The 21874-nt window shown below is 46.9% G+C and overlaps 1 protein-coding gene across 4 annotated transcripts; it reads left to right on the top strand.

The window, feature by feature from the left end:
- The first annotated feature begins 1523 nt into the window (after positions 1–1523).
- LOC118392776 (UPF0606 protein KIAA1549-like) lies at positions 1524–19554 on the top strand. Of its 4 annotated transcripts, none has more exons than XM_052460104.1 (22): positions 1524–1998; positions 2703–2939; positions 5141–6763; positions 7023–7108; positions 7353–7521; positions 8455–8585; positions 8734–8920; positions 9238–9297; positions 9442–9608; positions 9908–10085; positions 11920–12104; positions 12336–12541; positions 12621–12751; positions 13337–13351; positions 13498–13694; positions 13808–14052; positions 14159–14306; positions 14473–14673; positions 14959–15011; positions 15100–15227; positions 15340–15494; positions 16361–19554. In XM_052460104.1, exons 2-22 carry the CDS (start codon positions 2804–2806, stop codon positions 16586–16588), a joined length of 4629 nt encoding a protein of 1542 aa, XP_052316064.1. In that variant the 5' UTR covers positions 1524–1998; positions 2703–2803; the 3' UTR covers positions 16589–19554. The 4 variants fall into 4 exon arrangements, with proteins under 4 accessions (XP_052316064.1, XP_052316061.1, XP_052316062.1 ...); XM_052460101.1 differs by having other exon boundaries at positions 14473–14775; XM_052460102.1 differs by lacking the exon at positions 2703–2939 and having other exon boundaries at positions 14473–14775.
- Positions 19555–21874: the final 2320 nt, after the last annotated feature.

Raw genomic sequence — 21874 nt, 5'->3', positions numbered from 1 at the left:
TGAGCTCAATTGTCATGAAACGCAAATACAGTGATGCCTTTTTGTCTCTTTTATACAAACTTTGAGAAATAAAGAGGAGCACCCACAATGTGTTTTGTGTGGGGAAGTACTTAGTAATGAGGCTCTCGAAACGAACAAATGATTAAAACGACACGTCCTGACCAAACATCCAGGCACAACATGACAGTAAACCCAAGGAGTTATTTCAGAACAGGGCAGAATGCTTCAGGAAACCGTGCTTCGAAAGTGGAAAAGTCAACTAGAAAGGCATTGTCATTTTATAACTGGTGGTGAAAAGCAGAAATAAGGGAGTACTATCTCTCATAACAGTAGATGTGAGTTTCTCTTTTTTTAAATCCCGTCCCTTGTAACGTTACACAGCTAATAGCTAACGTTAGCCAAAGCAAACTAACTAGCTCCTGAAAGTACAATCCTAAGAAACAGTACAGATGAAGATGAAAAATTATTAGGCCTTACTGTACAATCTACTGTATTGTTGGAAACAAGTTTAGGTTGTAACTGTTGCTGTTACAATTAATCAGTTTTATTCTGAACTGGAATAAACTGATTGAGGCAAGATGCTTTTTGAGACGAACAATCTGGTTTGCTCATCTGCAGCACGAAGCGGTCTCCTGCCTGACTGAGTAAAACAGTAGATGTTCTGATCCAGTTTGGCACCACATACCTATGCAAGTCAGGGTTCTCAAGTACAGAAACAGTGTCAATGCTGAGCATGACCTCAGTGTTGCACTGTCAAAAACTGAGCCCAGAATATACATGCTTGTTGAAAACTTCAGCCAGCCACACACCTCATTACCACTGTGTGTGTTTTCTGGTCTAAATCTGTTAGGTGATAATTCAGTTTATTCAAGTTCAGAATTAAAAGAGCTACAGTTCCAACCTAGACTTTCTATCAACAATAATTTATACAGTAAGATGTACAGCAGGACATACTTTTTAAAAGATGTACTGTTACTTAGGGTTGCACGATCAAAAAGCCTGTGTGTATGTTCTGTTATACATCTGTGTGATGTGATCAATCCGTTTATTCCAGTTCAGAATGAAATCATTTATTGTATTTTAACAGCAACAGTTCCAACCTAGACAGGTATGTAAGAGTGTTTTTAATGGGGGAAAAGAAACATTAAAATATATTTATGGGTATTTCATTATTTATATATTTATATATTTATATATATATATATATATATATATATATATATATATATATATATATATATATATTTGTTTTTGTCTATATTGCATTTTTTAGCCATAATGGCAATGACATTTTCCGATATTTACGTATAGTTGCATATTTTCCTAAGCTTGGGTCCCAGGAAAACACAGAATTTCTCATTTGTGTCCCAGGCTGAAAAAGTTGAAGAACCCCTGATATAAATCCATGATTCACAAGGGCCTATGCCTTGCATCAATAAGGACAAGTTAACCGGTATTTTGAGTGGCATTCTCCCAGCCAATGACCAGGTATGTTGGCACACGCATTTGAGGAACGCCAGGGGTGTTGCAGCGAAGACTGCTGCAAAATCATCCAAGCGATCCGCGTCTCCCAAGAATAAACCCAATTATTGCGTGCTCATGATTTGTGTGTAGAATCGAATGTCATGTTTGGGTATTATGGACTGTGAATTACAGGCGCAAAGACACATTCCTATTTGATGCGGACAGTATGATACTCAGACGTGTCTAGAATCTCAGGTTCTCCAGTGATGGGCGCTCGAGTGTGTGACGTTTCACCGGGAGATGATCACAATGTATGAACACGGCGCGGCTTACGTTCAAGTCGTCGGCCGCGAACAGATTCAATAATTACTGGCGACATTGGGAGTTATTTTTCTAACGGGAAAAAAATGGTTTTTAGGTTCTGCATTTTGCAACATAGTACATTTGTTCGTTCTCTCTCCTTACCGGTGAGCGCGCGGCCGCATGGGCCTGGGAGATGCGTGACGCGCCTGTACCGCGTCTCCTGGATGGCAGGTAGGCTCCATCACATCTCTGTGAAAAAAATAGGCTATGGAAAGAAAGAAATGCGGCGACTGCTATAGGCTAACTGTTTGTGTGTTTGAGAGATTTCGATTAGGCTTTTTCCTTTTCTTTCAGTTACACGTAGGTTAGTTTAATATTGTCGGCCGATTGTCAGCATTCAGTCTTAAAAAGGCTTCAGAATTTGAGCTATTAACAGCTCGCGCTTGCCGCCCTTTTTTATCACGAAAATGTATCAATTTGTCTATTTCTGCGAAAGTGTAGGCATTTTGTGGGGAAATGTAAAAATGTCCACTAAACGAGGTGTCATAATGATAAAGATGGGATAATAAGCTGGGAATTGTGTCATGACCGACGGTATTATAGGTTAATTAGGATACAGCAACTAAATCCGTTGTCGCCTATCGTTTCATGGGCTATTTTAAATTGGCTTGATAAAAAATATAAAAAATTAACCGTACCATGGCTGTCAGATTTGTGAGATGCATGATGTTTGTTGGCAGACGTGGCCTAGTATAAGCTCCCCAATAATGGGGTCAGCCAGCCAGCCAGCTATCAAATGTGACAGGACACTGGTAAGGCAGCCCGTCTACTGCTTTAATAGCCTAGTTAAAAATAGGCTTAACCCATTAAATGTTTCAATACGATGAAGATATTTTTATTACAAGGCCTTAATCTAAATAGATTTGTATTATTAGATATTTGCATATAGGGCCTCCTGGTCGCCAGAAAGCATGCAATGATGATGCTATAGAGGAGAGATGGCATCGCACGTGTGTGATGTGACTACTCCCGTGCCATGGAAAGTATCATCCTGATGAGCACGGGTTCGAGGATGTGCCACGGAGCCTCTCAGGGCCTCCGCACTTATTGCGCACATCTGCTGGTAGCTTCCTTGCTGGTGTCCATGACGATGTCAAGCTCACCTGTTGCAGGTAACCTGCATTTCATTTTCTTACCCTCATAGGCATTGATGGCTGGTGGCTTTGACTCTGAATGCTAAGAATTACTGTTCCACACCTGGTTTCATCAAGGTACACTGAGAGATGTGGCCAGTATTTGACTTGTCCTTGACTTTTGGAGCTGTCCTTGGTGCTGAATGCACCAACTTCCATATTCACCCCCATCTCCTCGCCTCGTGTCTTTCCATCCTTTTACCTCTGTCTGTCCATTCATCCTCCTCCATCTCTAAGTAACTTGGTTATGTCGTCAGGGACAGCTGGAAAGTGGATGCCTACACACACAGTCACCCCTCAGTCAGTCCCACTCACTGGCCTTGAGGCATCACACACACACTGATACAATCACACACACACATACGGCGCATACAAGCACCCACTCAAAGTCAAATATATCCTGACTTAAAATAAAGAAATCTGTGGGCGGCTGCGTGACAGGGGCAGACGGACTACTTCCTGGTGGTGAAGGATGTTTAGCACTGCTGATTGAATCATTGTCATCAAAGCCATGTGGATCGACCGAAGGGTGCTGCATGCTATTCTTAGAAACGCAAGTCTTTACTCTCATCTATCTTCATTCCTGCAGTCTCGCTCTTTCTTTCTCTTCCCTCTGCATTACTCTTCCCCTCTCTAATTCTATTTCTTTGTATTTTTTCTTCTCCCTTGCTCTCTCCATCACTATCTCCCTGTCTGAATCAATGTGTGTGTGTGTGTGTGTGTGTGTGTGTGTGTGTGTGTGCGTGTGTGTGTGTGTGCGTGTGTGTGTGTGTGCGTGTGCGTGCATGCATGTGCGCGTGATTTGATCCTGCTGTTGGCTGGGATGCCTCTGAGCTGTGTGCTGTGTCTGCAGCATACCAATGAGCTCGCCGCCACACAGCACGTGACACTGCCGCAAAGCACGGCAGCGCCTAGTCAAGGCTAGGAGGGGGAGGAGGCAGGGTGCTTGCTGTAATGTAACTTATTGTGTGTGTGTGTGTGTGTGTGTGTGTGTGTGTGTGTGTGTGTGTGTGTGTGTGTGTGTGTGTGTGTGTGTGTGTGTGTGTGTGTGTGTGTGTGTGTGTGTGTGTGTGTGTGTGTGTGTGTGAGTGAGTGAGAGGGGATGGATGAGGTGCAGGGAGAGCAAGGAGATTGTTAATTTATTCTGCTTTAGTTAAGGTAACAATCTTAGAGTGACCTGGTTATTGTTATCATACATCTGCATTATAGCGCTTTGTGTTACAGTATATTGTACTTAAAATTATGATAAATGAACTGGGTGTTTCTCTATGCCTTTGTGTGCGCGTACGACTCTTCATTGTCATGTTGAGTGAGGATTGTGTGAGTAGGGCCGACCCTACAAATAAGCAACAGTCGGGGTCTCAATTTACTGTTGAGAGTTAGAATAATAATACACAAGGTGCCATTTTGAAGTTTGGTAGTGCATCAGCAGTTTTCCTCTTATGTCAGCCACTCAGTTAGCCCATGTCAGCTAACATTTTATAAATTGCTAGGTAAGTTAGTTAGCCAGCTGTCTAAACATTGTAGTAGTCATGGACAAATTACCGACCGAAATGCAGGGCATGTGCCCAGGGGCCCTGACCAGCCAGGGGGCCCCCATTGATTTTGTTAGTCACTCACCCATAAATGTATTAATATATCATCAATATATCAAGTGATGGCAAAATGTGTATAAATTGCAGGAAACTTGGTTTAAAACTGCACAGTTTCTCCCTACCCCATGACAAAATGTGTAAAATTGCAGAAAGATATATTTAAAACTGTAGAACTGTCTGTACTCATGTCAAAAGGGGCAGAGAGGGGCAGACGCATGTTTTGCCCATGAGATGGTCACACAACCAAATCTCGCTTAGGGGCCCCTAAAAGTCTAGGGTCGGCTCTCTGTGTGTGTGTGTGTGTGTGTGAGATCAGTGCTGGGCTCTATCCTCTGCTCGTTGTATTCTCTAGATGAAGCTCAGCTTTAACTAGGTCTCTCAGCCACCAGCAGGGATTCTGCTCAGCCTGCTGTGTTCATACATTAATTTTAACCACGCACACATGTACACGGCCCTGCGAAAGACTAGTGTCCTTTCCAGGGGGCGTACTTGTACTTCAAGCTGCCTCACACTACAGAAACAGGAGAGGCTCCTGCACTATGGGCCATTATGGACATGTGTTGTGACTAGTTTATCTCTCCACAGGCGGTGTAGACTCAAACGGAACGACAGCAGCACGGTCATCATCGTCACCCTCTTCCAGATGGCCAGGTGCCAGCCCACCCAAAGACACTGGTCACCCTGGTAACACTGACACTGCCTCAGTGGATGATGAAGCTCAGGGCATACACCTCCTCATGAGACCCCCGGACCTGCTGTCCCCCAGTCAGCCCCCTCCTCTTTCCCCCCACAGCCAGCCCACCCTCACCCCTCCTCCGCCCTGGGAGCACGCCCCCTCCCTAGAGGAGGCCTGGGGCTCCGGAGACTACCTGGAGACGCTCTCCTTCATGGACCCAGAGGGGGAGGAACTGGCCCTGGCCACAACCTTACCCAGCCACACCTATGACCCTGACGACGGGGCCTCCTACGACACCTCCTTCCCCTCTCGCCCAACACTCCCCCTGTCTTCCAGCCTCCTCCGACCCTTTACGTCCCTCACCTCCCCCCTCCAGGAGGGCTTCCCCTTCACCCACCCTGCTGAACCTGAGGGATACCCTCCCTGGGATGAAGAAGACTACGACCTGGGGGACATGTTTCCTCTGGAGCCCACGGAGCTGCTGCTGCCGGATATGAACAGTATGGAGTACTACACCAATCTGCTGGCCAGAGAGAGAGATGAGGAGAGGGAACGGGAGAGAGAGAGGGAAAGGGAGCGAGAGCGTGAGAGAGAGAGGGAAAGGGAGCAAGAGCGAGAGAGGGAAATGGAGCGAAAACGGGAGAGAGAGAGGGAAAGGGAGCAAGAACGAGAGAAAGAGAGGGAAAAGGAGCAAGAACAGGAGAGGGAGAGGGAAAAGGAGCAAGAACAGGAGAGAGAGAGGGAAAGGGAGCAAGAACAGGAGAGAGAGAGGGAAAAGGAGCAAGAACAGGAGAGAGAGAGGGAAAGGGAGCAAGAACGAGAGAAAGAGAGGGAAAAGGAGCAAGAACAGGAGAGAGAGAGGGAAAAGGAACAAGAACAGGAGAGAGAGAGGGAAAAGGAGCGAGAACGGGAGAGAGAGAGGGAAAGGGGGAGGGATAAAGATTGGGAAAGAGACAGAGATGGAGAAATTGTCATCCCACCCCCAAAGACCACTCCCAAACTCGGCATCGCACCCACCGCTACCACAAAAACACACACCCACACACACACTCATGCCCCGTCCCCCTCCCCTAGCACAGGGCCCCCTCCTGCCCGGGATCACAAGCACACCCTTGTCCCCTCAGCGGGTCCCACCCCTCCCCTGACCCCCTCACCCACTCCCTGGGGTGGTCAGGGTACCCTCCCCCCTGGAGTTAGACCCACCTCCAGAGTACCCCCTCAGCCTCCTGTTCTGCGGCCCAGAGTCCCCCCAGCTACTCCTGGCAGACACCCTCCACTGCCCCCCTCGAACACCACCAGCCTGGCTCGCCCCCCCATGCTGCGACCTCCAGGGAGGGACCCCATAAAACCACCACCACCTGTGACCTATGTCCCCGGCAACCGACCGACGACCACTACCAAGGCAACCACTGTTACCACGACAACCACTGGCACCCTGGCGACCGTCACCTGGACTCCCCCAGTCCAGGCCCCTCCAGGACGCCAGTACCTGTGTAATGTCACCAAGCCTGACATGTACCTGGTCAGAGTGGGTAAGACAACACCAGTAGAACTCGTAGTAGACTACAGATGGAGGCACATATGAGAGGCAATAGTATTCCAATATTGTAGATGGGGATGCACTGTGCTCTACTGTTCTGGCCCGTCAATGTGTTGTGCTGGGATCTCATGGTCACCTGTTTAAAGGGAGCACATCCCTTGGTTAGCCTATAGCTTAGGAGTGTGTTTTCAGGGAATGCGTTGGCAATGGTTGAATGCAGGTTGTTTTAGGTTAACCCTGTCTCTTCCTAGTCCTGCCTAAGTCTGCCTCCACTGTGGGCTTTGGCCAGGTCAGGGACATCTTGAAGAGGGAGTTCAACTGCTCAGTGGAGCTACAGGTAGGTCTACTATCAATACTCACAGGGGAAGCTTTGGGGAAAGAGCATGTTTGTAGCCATGAGATGCATTGCAGGAATATGCAAATTTGCCCTTCACAAATGTCTTGAAAGCCAATCATGCCTGCCATCCCTATCCCCCTCTCCTCCTCTCTCTCCCTCTGCTCTCTTCTCCCTCCCAATCCTCTCTCTCTCTCCCTCTGCTCTCTTTTCCCTCCCAACCCCCCCCTCTCTCTCCCTCCGCCAGTTCCTGAGAACTCCGTCTAGCTTTGCGTTCCGTGCTGTGGCGGGACCTCTGATCTTCACCGCCATGTCTGTCATCAACGCTCTGCGCCAGTCAACACCAGGCTCCTCCTCTTTACCCACGGTCTCACCCCTCTACAGCATACCTGATCACAAGTACCAGATACACTCTGGTAGGAACCTCTCTCTCTCTCTCTCTCTCTCTCTCTCTGTGCAGTTGTAATGTTTTTTTCTTTTTGAACGACTCTTTTTACTGACTGTCTAGATTGGTTTTTCTGAGTGACTCTTTCGTTTTAGTCGTTTGTTTGACTTGCTGGTCGCAATGAGTCCTATAGCAGGATTAATACACGCTCCTCCTGCTCAGAGGTTCCAGAGACGTGGTAACCAATAACTGTCATTTATGCGCACATGGAAATAGATCATATGTTGCAGGCAGCATAGAGAAGAAAAACACACGTTTAGAACTGATAATTGATCTCATAAATTAATTTATTATTATATGTTGCGATGACAGAGCTTTGTAGAACCAAAACATACACAGCCTCTGCTCAACACATTTTAATCGTTTGGGAAGCTGCAGTTCGAACGATATTGTGCTTATCGCCCTCATGACAGTCAACCAATGTATTCCGCCAATCTTCGTTCACAATCTAGTCCGGTTGCGGCCACAGCTAGATCTCGTTTCTAATATATCAAGAAATAATCGTATTTGTATGCCTAGCAATCTACAAATGTACATTGTTTAAATCAAACTTTTACAAGTCTGTCACAAATGGAAGCTCCAATTAGCCCCCAACTGCGAAATAGAGGCTTGTAGAATCATGACTTGAGTTTTCAGTTCATTGTTGGCCGGTAGGGGGTCCTGCGTGCTCTGGGCATTAATGACTGAAATTAACTAAATGAGTCGAAAGATTTGTTCTTTTGACTTGAACGAGTCGAAAAGTTCTGAGCCGAACTTCCCATCACTAGTGTGTGTGTGTGTGTGTGTGTGTGTGTGTGTGTGTGTGTGTGTGTGTGTGTGTGCACGCGCGCAAATTTTAGTGCTGCATTAGACAATGTGTGTGTGTACTGTCAGTGTGATAATCTATAATGTGTGTGTTTTTCAGTGCTGCAGTTCGTGCCCAGTCACGTGGATGTGCGTGTGTGTAACTTCAGTGAGCGAGTAGAGAGAGGATTGCTGATGGCCTACACAGAGACACGTCGACGCGCCAATGAATTTGGCAATGTTACTGTACAGGTGAGAGTCGTAGCCGTGAAAGTGTGTGCATTAGCCATTCACTTGGGCAGGTTCAGCGGAGCTGAGGAAAGGGATTCAGATCAATCAAAAAGTGAGTCAATCTGTAACGTGTGTGTTTGTGTGTGTGTGTGTGTGTGTTTACCTCCAGCTTCTGAACATCACCATGGGTCAGGCCAAGCCACAGGGTGACCAGAAGGTTCCTGTGGACATCACGTTTGCGTTGCGTGATGGACGGGGCTACCTGTTAGGGTCAGAGGTCAGCGGTCACCTGAGACACCTAAGCACGGTGGAGTTCAGCTTCTACCTGGGCTTCCCCGCGCTGCAGATCGCTGAACGTAAGTCACACACAGACATCTCATCTACCCCTCACTGACACCCCACACACACCCCCCATCTATACACCAGTTACTATCCCACACACACACACAGATGCCAACACACACACACACACACACACACACACACACACACACACACACACACACACACACACACACACACACACACACATTCTCACACCTGGGTGCCGTTTGTAGCATCCTGACCATATGCATATATTGTACTCCCACACACACGCATTCTAAATGAGTTACTCGCCCCACAGACAACAGTGACTAACCTGATCTTCCCTATCCTGTGTTTGTCTCCCCAGCCTTCCACTACTCCGAGCTGAACGTTTCTCACCATCTACGCTCCTCCTGGGTCCGCACAGGTACAAATTTCAGCTTCGGGACTTTCAGCCTTAAGCTCAATATTGAGAGAGCGACCGTGCTAGAGCAGCACGCATGTGTTTATGTGTTGCAGTCATGACGGCCGTTTTTGAGAGGTGCATTAGTGTTGCTGGTGTGTGTTGCAGTGTTACTGGGTGTCCAGGAGCAGACGGTGACTGAGCGGAGCTTCAAGGCTCGTCTGGAGCGCCGTCTGGCCCTGCTGCTGGAGGAGGGGCTGGGGGAGGGGCTGGGGGACGGGAGTCAACGGCGCCGCTGGAAGAGATCCACGGCCGTGGGTAACAACAGCTTACAGGTAAACGGCACACTTATACACTCTCGCACCCACTATGGGTGCTGTTTGTAGCATCCTTACCCCATGCACATGCTGTACTCTCACACACACACACACACACACACACACACACACACACACACACACACACACACACACACACACACACACACACACACACACACACACACACACACACACACACACACACACACACACACACACACACACACACACACACACACACACACACACACACACACACACACACACACACACACACACACACACACACACTGACTCCATGGTGTTATCTCCAGGTGGTGCGTGTGTCGAGACTGGCAGGTTCAGGGCGTTCTCTGGAAGTGGTGTATTTTGTGGAGGGACCAGGGGGCGAGAGAGTTCCTGCTGATGCCACCGCTGCCACCCTCAACCGCCTGGAACTGCAACGGGCTGCCATCGTACTGGGGCACCGCGTCCAGAGACCCCTTGCCCAGCGTGAGTCTATGCATGCGGCCGCGCAAGTGTGTGTTCGCGCACCAGCGCGTGGCCGCATGCACACTTGTGTATGTGTGGATTTCAATAAGTAGTACTTATGTTATTCAGTGATTCGCAACGTAAGCCCATGTAGGTTGGCTGCACTCATTTCCTAATGTACAGTAGCATATTGCTTAGATAAAAGTGTAAGCTGATTGTATACAGTGCCTTGCGAAAGTATTCGGCCCCTTTGAACTTTGCGACCTTTTGCCACATTTCAGGCTTCAAACATAAAGATAAAAAATTTATTTTTTTGTGAAGAATCAACAACAAGTGGGACGACATTTATTGGATATTTCAAACTTTTTTAACAAATCAAAAACTGAAAAATTGGGCGTGCAAAATTATTCAGCCCCTTTACTTTCAGTGTAGCAAACTCTCTCCAGAAGTTCAGTGAGGATCTCTGAATGATCCAATGTTGACCTAAATGACTAATGATGATAAATACAATCCACCTGTGTGTAATCAAGTCTCCGTATAAATGCACCTGCACTGTGATAGTCTCAGAGGTCCGTTAAAAGCGCAGAGAGCATCATGAAGAACAGGGAACACACCAGGCAGGTCCGAGATACTGTTGTGAAGAAGTTTAAAGCCTGATTTGGATACAAAAAGATTTCCCAAGCTTTAAACATCCCAAGGAGCACTGTGCAAGCGATAATATTGAAATGGAAGGAGTTTCAGACCACTGCAAATCTACCAAGACCTGGCCGTCCCTCTAAACCTTCAACTCATACAAGTAGAAGACTGATCAGAGATGCAGCCAAGAGGCCCATGATCACTCTGGATGAACTGCAGAGATCTACAGCTGAGGTGGGAGACTCTGTCCATAGGACAACAATCGGTCGTATATTGCACAAATCTGTCCTTTATGGAAGAGTGGCAAGAAGAAAGCCATTTCTTAAAGATATCCATAAAAAGTGTTGTTTAAAGTTTGCCACAAGCCACCTGGGAGACACACCAAACATGTGGAAGAAGGTGCTCTGGTCAGATAAAATTGAACTTTTTGGAAATTATGTTATGTTATGTTTGGCGTAAAAGCAACACAGCTCATCACCCTGAACACAGCATCCTCACTGTCAAACATGGTGGTGGCAGCATCATGGTTTGGGTCTGATTTTCTTCAGCAGGGACAGGGAAGATGGTTAAAATTGATGGGAAGATGGATGGAGCCAAATACAGGACCATTCTGGAAGAAAACCTGATGGAGTCTGCAAAAGACCTGAGACTGGGATGGAGATTTGTCTTCCAACAAGACAATGATCCAAAACATAAAGCAAAATCTACAATGGAATGGTTCAAAAATAAACATATCCAGGTGTTAGAATGGCCAAGTCAAAGTACAGACCTGAATCCAATCGAGAATCTGTGGAAAGAACTGAAAACTGCTGTTCACAAATGCTCTCCATCCAACCTCACTGAGCTCGAGCTGTTTTGCAAGGAGGAATGGGGAAAAAAATTCAGTCTCTCGATGTGCAAAACTGATAGAGACATACCCCAAGCGACTTACAGCTGTAATCGCAGCAAAAGGTGGCGCTACAAAGTATTAACTTAAGGGGGCTGAATAATTTTGCACGCCCAAGTTTTCAGTTTTTGATTTGTTAAAAAAGTTTGAAATATCCAATAAATGTCGTTCCACTTCATGATTGTGTCCCACTTGTTGTTGATTCTTCACAAAAAAATACAGTTTTATATCTTTATGTTTGAAGCCTGAAATGTGGCAAAAGGTCGCAAAGTTCAAGGGGGCCGAATACTTTCGCAAGGCACTGTATGTACATAATGTATTTGTCTTCTGTAGCTGTGGAGACGCTGACAGTGCCCCCATCTGAGACTCCGAGCAGCAGTGTTTGGCTGATTGTGGGGGTGGTGGTGCCTGTCCTGCTGGCTATCTTCATCATCATCATCCTCTACTGGAAACTGTGCGGCTCGGAGAAGCTGGAGTTCCAGCCTGATGCCATCAACACCATCCAGCAGAGACAGAAGGTCAGGGGCAGGGGTGAAGGGTTAGAGGGTCGACCTCCATGGGTGAATGTGGATTTGTGATCTGACTGGAATGGCATAAGGCTGTAGTCATGCATACTTACATGTCTTGATGTGCTTGTTCCACCCTTACCTCTTCCCTCCCCATCTCTGTCTCTCATTCTCCCCTCTTTCTCTCTCTTTCTCCCCTCTATCTCTTTCTTTCTATATCTTCCCCTCTCTTTCTCTCTCCAGCTGCAGGCTCCCAGTGTGAAAGGGTTTGACTTCGCCAAGCTCCACCTGGGGCAGCACAGTAAGGATGACATCATGGTGATCCAGGAGCCTGGTGCCCTCCCTATGCCCATCAAAGAGGCCACCCCCTCTGAGGGAGGGGATGTCAACACTCCCAAATCCAAGGGCTCCTCCACCAAGGCTGCCCGCGCTAACCGCCGTAGGGGGAGGTTGGTAAAACATCCACAAGCAGGGATACATCCACACTAATCCACAAACCCACATTAACCTTTTTCTCTGATTGGCCAGACTGTCCCCGTCAGATGGTGACTCGTTAGGTAGCGACCAGTCGAGTGGCAGAGAGTCTGCAGAGGAGACCACCAGACATGTGGCCACGCCCCACGAGGGGAAACAGCACCGAAACAAAACACCCAAGAATGGCAAGAGACACGCCCCTTTCTCTTTACCTAAATCCTTATTCATAACATTCTGATAGAAATGTACCACGATGGAACAAACTTGATTCTTTGTCATGTAGATTAGAATGAGGAATCCGGTCATCTCTACATGTATACTGTTCTATCTACAACGGCCATGCTGAAACACAGAGGAGAATAAGTGGTAGAGGGAGAGATTGTGAGAGTGTGTATATGCTCATGTGTGTTGTGCCTGTGTCCTAAAGAGCTATGCACTGACTCAGCAGGAGAGAAACTGATTAAAGGAGTTGCATCAAAGAGAAAACCCGAGGGAGAAAGAGCGAGCGAGAGAAACCACAGGAGAGAAAGAGGTAGTGAGAGGGAACAGGGAAAGACGAGTGCTGGAATTAATGCCGGATGGAGAGAGAGTGGAGGAGTAGGAGGGCGCAGAAGAGGAGGGGAGAAAAAGCTTGCAATGTGAACATGAATCTCTGACCACCAAGTGATAATGCTTCTCGCCCCCTCCCGTCTCTGTCTTCCTCTCTGTCTGCCTCTCTCTGTCTACCTCTCTCTCGCCCTCCTTTATTTTTGTTCTGGCCTGGATCATAGGGAGGAATAAGATGAGTAAGTCCTCCCTTCGTGTTGAGTGGTTCAGTAAAGCTGCAGCTTGCCAGAAATAACCCAATTTACTGCTACAGTATTACTACAGTTTACCTTACTATCTCTTTCTCCCTCTCTCCACTCTCCCCTCTCCCTCTCCCTCTCCCCAGTCCCTCCCACAGGCAGTGGTCCAGATGAGCTGCTCTCCTCTTCCTCCATCTTCGACCACGTGGACCGTCTGTCCCGAGGCTCTTCTGACGGCAGGGGTCGCCAGGCCAACAAGGTCCAGTTGATTGCCATGCAGCCCCGGCCCAGCCCACCACAATGCTCACACAGTCCCACCCTCACAGAGAGGGTCAGCGCAGAGGTGAGAATACACACACACACACACATCTTGCTCACACAGGCGAATACGCACAGACAAACACTCACACACAGCTTAAAACTCCTTAAAAGCTTGGTGTGTGTGTGTGTATCTAGGTGGCTCTGAGACATAAGTCAGAGATCGAGCACCACAGGAACAAGCTGCGTCAGCGGGCTAAGAGGCGGGGCCAGTGTGAGTTCCCCTCTATGGATGACATCCTGGATGCCTTCGGGCAGGCGCAGGAGGAGGCGGGGCAGGGAGGGTGTCCCCAGCGCCTCTACAGCTCAGCCCATGACCACATGGACAGCATCCTGCACACCGACCCTCCCTCGCCCCCCACCCCAGGGGAATCCAGGAAGAGGTGATGGTCAATACATACTCAGGCTGAATTCTGTGACTGAATTATATGAGTGTGTGAGACTATGAATGAGACTAATCTTTGCCATTGTGTTTCCCTGTCCTGCCAGGGGGAGGCGCTCTCCTCGGGGCCGGCGGAGGCAGCAGGGGAACGGCAGTCTGCCAGACACAGACAGACTGACGGACAGAGACCGCCTGCTCACAGACCACAGCGCCACCTACAGGAAATACCCTGGACTCAACAATGTGGCCTACACGGTGAGACACACATACTATGCGCATACTGTGTGTTTGTGCTGGTGTGAATAGTGTGTGTGTTTGTGTGTGTGTAGGTGCGCATAGTATGTGTGCCTCACCATGTAGGCAACACACACACCATATACACGCTCACTCACACTTATTCCTCCTCTTCTCTCTCCTCCAGTCGGACCCGGATCTACCTCCAGACCACGGCAGCCCCTCCCCTAATGATGAGGTGTTTGACCACGCCCCTCCCCCGCCGCCCTACGTGCCCCCCCAGCCATCCATCGAGGAGGCGCGGCAACAGATGCACTCCCTATTGGACGATGCCTTCGCCCTGGTGTCACCCTCCTCCCAGGGCAGCGTCAGTGTCGGGGTCACGCAGGTCAGCCCCGCCCTGCCGAGCCCCTCTCCCTCCCCACAGACACGCCCATCACGCCAGTGGGGCTCTTACCCCGCAGCCCCCACACACAGCCCCTTCTCTGCGGTAAGAGTGTGGGTGTGTGTGTTTGCGTGTACTCCCAGGGTCTCTTCTATGAAATATGAATCATACTGTCTCTCAACCTCTCACCTTCCCTCTCTCCCCTTATTACTATTTTGCATCCACATGTTTCTCCTCTCGATATCTCACCTTCTCTCTCTCTATGTTCTCTCCCCTCTTCCTGTCTAGAGGTATGCAGAGTTGGGGATGTCTCCCTCGTCAGTACAAGGCCTGTTGCAGAGGTGAGACAGACGTTACTATACTAACCAAGCTGAAGTACATTCAGTGAATGTCAGCATTTCCAAGGTCTGGTGTATGTGTGTGTTTCAGGCAGGGCATGGGTTCGGGGGCCTATGTTACTGCAGAGGAGCAGCTGCAAGAGTCTGTCTATGCCAACAGGGGGCAGTATGAAGAGCCTCCCTCCTCCTCCAGACCTCGGCCTGTTGGGGGGAGCACAGGTAAAGGTGCCATATGTGCGTGTGTGTTAATTGGGATTGATGTGTGTATGGTAAGTGTATACTGTGTGTATCTAATGATTACTTACACATGGTGTGTTGTTTGTGTTCTCAGGTGCTCAGCTGCATCACCTGACTCAGGTGGGGTTGTCGAGCCGGATCAGTGCGTACCCTGGGGTGGGCCGCAGTGTCTCTGGGCCAACAGGCTCCAGCTGGAACCAGCAGCCTTTAGACCAGGACCTCTCCAGACCTGGAGCCAGCAGAGAGAGTGTGAGTCAGACCACATGATGACCGACAGGGACAGCATGACATGCTGACCACACTGCTCGCGTCGCAAATTAAACGTACACATTCATGTTATTCAATCATTGCACCCACACTGCTGGCGTGCGTCAACCAGTGTCAGCGTAGCCAGAAGCTAAAATAGAACTTAGTTCTATTTGTGACGCTTAACACACTGCAATTCCCGCCTCTCCCATCTCCTCATTGGTTTTTAGGAGCATACACCCATGTATGATTGAAAGATGAACTAAGGTCTACACTCCAGGCCAGTTGGTAGTGGTAATGCACCTTAAAGTTGGTTGCCAACCGCCATATAAAGTCCAAAGAAGAAGAAGCCTGAAGGAGGAGAGATTACTGGAAACGAACTCGGTTTCCCCTTTTATCTGTAAATTAATTGTTGGAGTAGGGGACCTTGTGCATTTCAGGTAAAATAACAACCCAATGTTTATATCCCAGGACAAATTAGCTACCAACAGCAAGCTAGCTAGCTAAATTGCCATAAATGTTTAATGCTTTTCGATCTGTCCCCAAATTAATATAGTTAGTTCAGAATTCGTTTTGATATTTCAACCTGTGTGTCCTGATCGCGTCTGGTGTGGGTGGACAAAATCAACATGCGCACGATGGTCGCACGCAGACGCACGCACGTGTGCTGTCTGGTCAGCATGTGAGACTGTTTGGGCGTTCCACATGTCAGAGATTGAGAGAAACATTTGTTTTCTAGAGGAGTAATCTAGTTTACAGAGGAGTAATTTGATCTCTGACTCTTGCCTTCTCTCTCATCCTATCTCTCGAGCTCTTACCCTGTCTCTATCTATCTCTCTCTCTCTCTCTCTCTCTCTCTCTCTCTCTAGGTGCTGTCGTTCCCTGAGTTCTCCTCCCCCGCTGTGTTTCAGATGCCCAGCTCCTCTCTGGGAGACCATTCTGTCCCCCCGATGCTCCTGGCCCCTCCCACTCCAGAGTTCCCCCTAGACGAGTCCTCCCCCTCAGCCCAAAGCTCCGCCTCCCTCATCAAGGCCATCAGGGAGGAGCTACGACGACTCGCCCAGAAACAGGTTGCGGTGGCCAGCACCTACTCCTAGACCAGTGTGAGCCCCTACCCCATAACTGGTCTGAACCAGTTTGAACTACTACCTAAACAAGTATGGACCGATCGGAACCACTACCCCAAACTAGTTTGAAACAGTCAGAACCACTTGCCCTAAACTGGTCTAAAGAGATTTACACTGCTATTCATACGCTGGTCTGAACAAGACTCAGCCAGTCTGTAACAGATACGATTTCCTTACAACAATAACATCACTGTTCTTTAAAGGGTTCTTCTCTCTGTAAAGGTTCCTCATTCTACAGCACAGTGTTTCCACTGGACGGGAGGATCGAGTTTGTTTTCTTCAGAGTTCCATAGAAGTGCTTCCTTGAGAGGGGCCGTCTCTGCCCTTCCTGACCTCCTGTATGTGGTGCTAAACCTCAGCGTAATGTCTCCTGTCATTAAGTTAACCACGCATTGCCTTCAACATACATTCATCAGCCATGTTGGTGAGGTCTTCTCCATTCATCAGCCATATTGGTGAGGTCTTGCACTGTAGAGAGAGTTGAAGACTTGGAGTATAGTGTACTTTGCGCATGGGGGATTTGAATATATAGATGAAAAAAGTATATGAAAATTAAAATATTATATGTGAAGAGATGTAAAAATCCCAAGTGAGCACAATATGAATTAATAAGAGTGACCAATGGAGTATTGAAATTGTATTTATTTTTTAGTGCTCTGAAAGTATACTTTTAAATCCTTTATTTTGACCAAAGACCAATACTGTTTGGATGTTCTATGGCTGTTTTCTCCCTGTGTTGGCGCTCACTTTTGCCGTGGAGCTGATCATAACGTTGTTTATCGCAGTGCAGACGTCGCTTAGCATAGTTGCTCGCCGCTCGTGTTCATGTGTTGCTGGTACAAAAATGGAGAGCAAAAAAAAAATGGATTATGCGTTGCAGACATATAACGTGTGTATATATAGTGCTTTTCAGTAGGTGTCAAAAGACTTGACATGGGGCTCACCTATCCCATCCACCACCAATGTGACTTTCTGCGGCAGAACTCTCACAGAACAAAGGCATTTCTGTGGTGACGAATGACTGTGTCGAATTGTGATAGTGTTTCTCTTGGTGGGAGGAGCTGGAAAACCACTCATGCTTGACAACCACAGAAAATAGGCTACCTGTGAAATTTAAGATTGAAATGGGAATGATTTTACACCACAAATTTGGGGAATTTTGATAGGATGGTTTATAGCGACTGAAAAACACCTACATGTCCAATTTACCCCAAATAGCTTCCTCTCATCTCCTTTCCTTAGTCAACTATTATCCAAATGGATGTAAAGGTGAACCTCTCGAAGAGGTGAATTTAGGAAACAAAGCCATTTTGGACAAATGGACATACTACACTGTAGCAGTTGGTGGGTTTGGTGGTGGTTAAGTGCTCTTTGTCTCCATCTGCTGGTGGTATGGCTGCATGGCTGGCTTCCATCTTTGCTTCAGGTTGTTTTCTCTGAGGTCTTATTGTATTGGGTTTGGTCAATGGTCAGTAATGTGTGGGTTTGTGCAGGCAAGAGAAGGCTTGCCCATCCAGCTCTGTGCTCTAGCTATCTACAGCATGTTGACTATGTTTGAGGCTTGGCTAGCAAGCTATTAGTGATGTGACTGTTGCTGTTGTCTTCTCTCAGGCATTCTGCTAAAATCAGTACAAAAAAATGTTTAAAACAGAAGTTAAACTGAAGAGTTGTAACACACAAGTAAAGAGTGAGGAGTGTTATACAGTGCCATCCGAACCTGATCCATCCAAGCACATAATACATCATGATAATCAAGCAGTAGAAAAGATGCACTATGTAAGTGTCATTCTGTTATACTCTTGTTTTGCCTTTTCTAATCATTTTTAAAGCCTAAATGAAAATTGATATAACAATAAATGCAGTATATAAAATAAATATAAGCGTAAAATATGTCAAACTATTTCATCTGTTTTGCTCAATTATATGGACAACCTTTCAACGGAAGGACTAACACACCTTCCCTGTGGACCAATCCTGATTCATAACTCTTCATCTGCTGGGACTTATAAACCTTCCTGATTGGACCTGGCACCTGTCAATAAGGCTGTGGGACTATACACAGAGTGGAGTCACAGAGATGTGTGTGTGCGGACGACAAACCGATTCACCTGGTGCTACTAAGTAACTTACAGTAACAGACCCTTCACTTCCTCTGTACAGGGGGTTGGAGTGTGTTGATGTCTCCTCAGTCTAACAGCATCTCACACACAGCCTATACCGACATGGGGAGCACAGACACACAATGCCAACATGGAAAACACACACACTCAGAATTTGATATTCCTGTCTAAAAAGATAGGATTCACTTCAAACTCTGGACTTCAAACTCTGCAGCACCTCCTGAATGTTTCATAGTTCTGTGTTTTATAGATCTGTGATTCTCTGAGACACCAGAGTGTCGGAGCAGGCTTGTTATTGGCCCTAATGCCCTGAGATCATACCCCTATACTCTCTCTCTGTCCCCAGAGGGTATGTGTTTTGTCTACTCTTGAGACTGGGGCGGGCCCATCTATAGGCCACACCCTGGGGCGTATCTTCGACAGTGTAGTAGATGTTCAGGTGTGTTAAATGTCAGACAAGGGTGGGGTTCCTGCCCGACGAGATTCACAGACGTTGCATTGCATCAACGACTGCTCAGTGGGGCATCAAATTTCTATATCACATGTTGTGGTTAACTGACATGTTAATCACCTATCCAGCTGTTGTGAGGTCTGGCATGTGTCTGCAATGTTGTCGTGCAGGAACACCACCAATACCTGTTTTCCAGCTCTCTCGCCCTCCCACTCTTCATACCCCTCGCTCTCTCCCCTCCTTTCCCTTCTCTCTCTCTATCCCTCTCTTTCTCCTCTCTCCTCCCTCTGAGTTGCATCCCTGTGGTGTATAGAGTCTGAATGATGTGTAAATCAAACATTAAAGAAATTATGTGTTTAAAGTCAGCCTTTGCTGTCTTAGTTTTTTTCTCTCCAAAAGTTGAATCATTGTATTTTAGTTGCTGGTCCCCCTGTTTAGTTTTGCACCTCCTTCCCCATTCTGATAACTGATACCTAACCCTTCAGTCCCGTCATCTTCCAACAAACACACAGAGACGGAGAGAAACAACAGGATAAACCTGACTGAATAATGCCTCAACTATTGTCAACCCATAATCTGCAACAACCCAACCTCTCCCCTGTAGTTCCGCTCTCACATCTCAACAATACCCGGTAGGCTAAAATATATTTATGTCTAAGGCAAGAAGTAATTCTCATTGGGTAGTCCTGTTTGAATATAATATACAGTGCCTTGCGAAAGTATTCGGCCCCCTTGAACTTTGCGACCTTTTGCCACATTTCAGACTTCAAACATAAAGATATAAAACTGTATTTTTTTGTGAAGAATCAACAACAAGTGTGACATAATCATGAAGTGGAACGACATTTATTGGATATTTCAAACTTTTTTAACAAATCAAAAAACTGAAAAATTGGGCGTGCAAAATTATTCAGCCCCTTTACTTTCAGTGCAGCAAACTCTCTCCAGAAGTTCAGTGAGGATCTCTGAATGATCCAATGTTGACCTAAATGACTAATGATGATAAATACAATCCACCTGTGTGTAATCAAGTCTCCGTATAAATGCACCTGCACTGTGATAGTCTCAGAGGTCCGTTAAAAGCGCAGAGAGCATCATGAAGAACAAGGAACACACCAGGCAGGTCCGAGATACTGTTGTGAAGAAGTTTAAAGCCGGATTTGGATACAAAAAGATTTCCCAAGCTTTAAACATCCCAAGGAGCACTGCAAGCGATAATATTGAAATGGAAGGAGTATTAGGCCACTGCAAATCTACCAAGACCTGGCCGTCCCTCTAAACTTTCAGCTCATACAAGGAGAAGACTGATCAGAGATGCAGCCAAGAGGCCCATGATCACTCTGGATGAACTGCAGAGATCTACAGCTGAGGTGGGAGACTCTGTCCATGGGACAAGTATCAGTCGTGTATATATACAAATCTGGCCTTTATGGAAGAGTGGCAAGAAGAAAGCCATTTCTTAAAGATATCCATAAAAAGTGTCATTGAAAGTTTGCCACAAGCCACCTGGGAGACACACCAAACATGTGGAAGAAGGTGCTCTGGTCAGATGAAACCAAAATTGAACTTTTTGGAAACAATGCTAAACGTTATGTTTGGCGTAAAAGCAACACAGCTCATCACCCTGAACACACCATCCCCACTGTCAAACATGGTGGTGGCAGCATCATGGTTTGGGCCTGCTTTTCTTCAACAGGGACAGGGAAGATGGTTAAAATTGATGGGAAGATGGATGGAGCCAAATATAGGACCATTCTGGAAGAAAACCTGATGGAGTCTGCAAAAGACCTGAGACTGGGACGGAGATTTGTCTTCCAACAAGACAATGATCCAAAACATAAAGCAAAATCTACAATGGAATGGTTCAAAAATAAACATATCCAGGTGTTAGAATGGCCAAGTCAAAGTCCAGACCTGAATCCAATCGAGAATCTGTGGAAAGAACTGAAAACTGCTGTTCACAAATGCTCTCCATCCAACCTCACTGAGCTCTAGCTGTTTTGCAAGGAGGAATGGGAAAAGATTTCAGTCTCTCGATGTGCAAAACTGATAGAGACATACCCCAAGCGACTTACAGCTGTAATCGCAGCAAAAGGTGGCGCTACAAAGTATTAACTTAAGGGGGCTGAATAATTTTGCACGCCCAAGTTTTCAGTTTTTGATTTGTTTGAAATATCCAATAAATGTCGTTCCACTTCATGATTGTGTCCCACTTGTTGTTGATTCTTCACAAAAAAATACAGTTTTATATCTTTATGTTTGAAGCCTGAAATGTGGCAAAAGGTCGCAAAGTTCAAGGGGGCCGAATACTTTCGCAAGGCACTGTATCGTGGACAGAAAAGGGAGTGACAAACTGTCTTGATCATTTTACTTCTGGGTAACCGATATTAGTTTGGGTAGGGTTGTTTATTTACTTTTACAGTATTTCAATATAGATTAGCATATGTAGGATACAGACGTTGTTAGGCGGGACCTAAAAAAAACTGTTGTCTAACCCTTTTCAGCGGTGTTGTCAACAACTTCCTGATTCACCTGTTTCAAGGTGTGCAGAACTGGCCGAGTTTCTGCATTGAAATTGATTCTCAAGATGGCCAATATATGAAAAGTTATTCTTCATGACAAAGAGCCACACATTCTTAAATGTGTGTGTGTGTGTGTGTGTGTGTGTGTGTGTGTGTGTGTGTG

The sequence above is a fragment of the Oncorhynchus keta genome, chromosome 13 (assembly GCF_023373465.1).
Source record: "Oncorhynchus keta strain PuntledgeMale-10-30-2019 chromosome 13, Oket_V2, whole genome shotgun sequence".
Taxonomy (NCBI): Eukaryota; Metazoa; Chordata; class Actinopteri; order Salmoniformes; family Salmonidae; genus Oncorhynchus; species Oncorhynchus keta.
The sequence above is the reverse complement of the archived record's forward strand: the minus strand, read 5'-3'. Positions and strand labels throughout refer to the sequence as shown.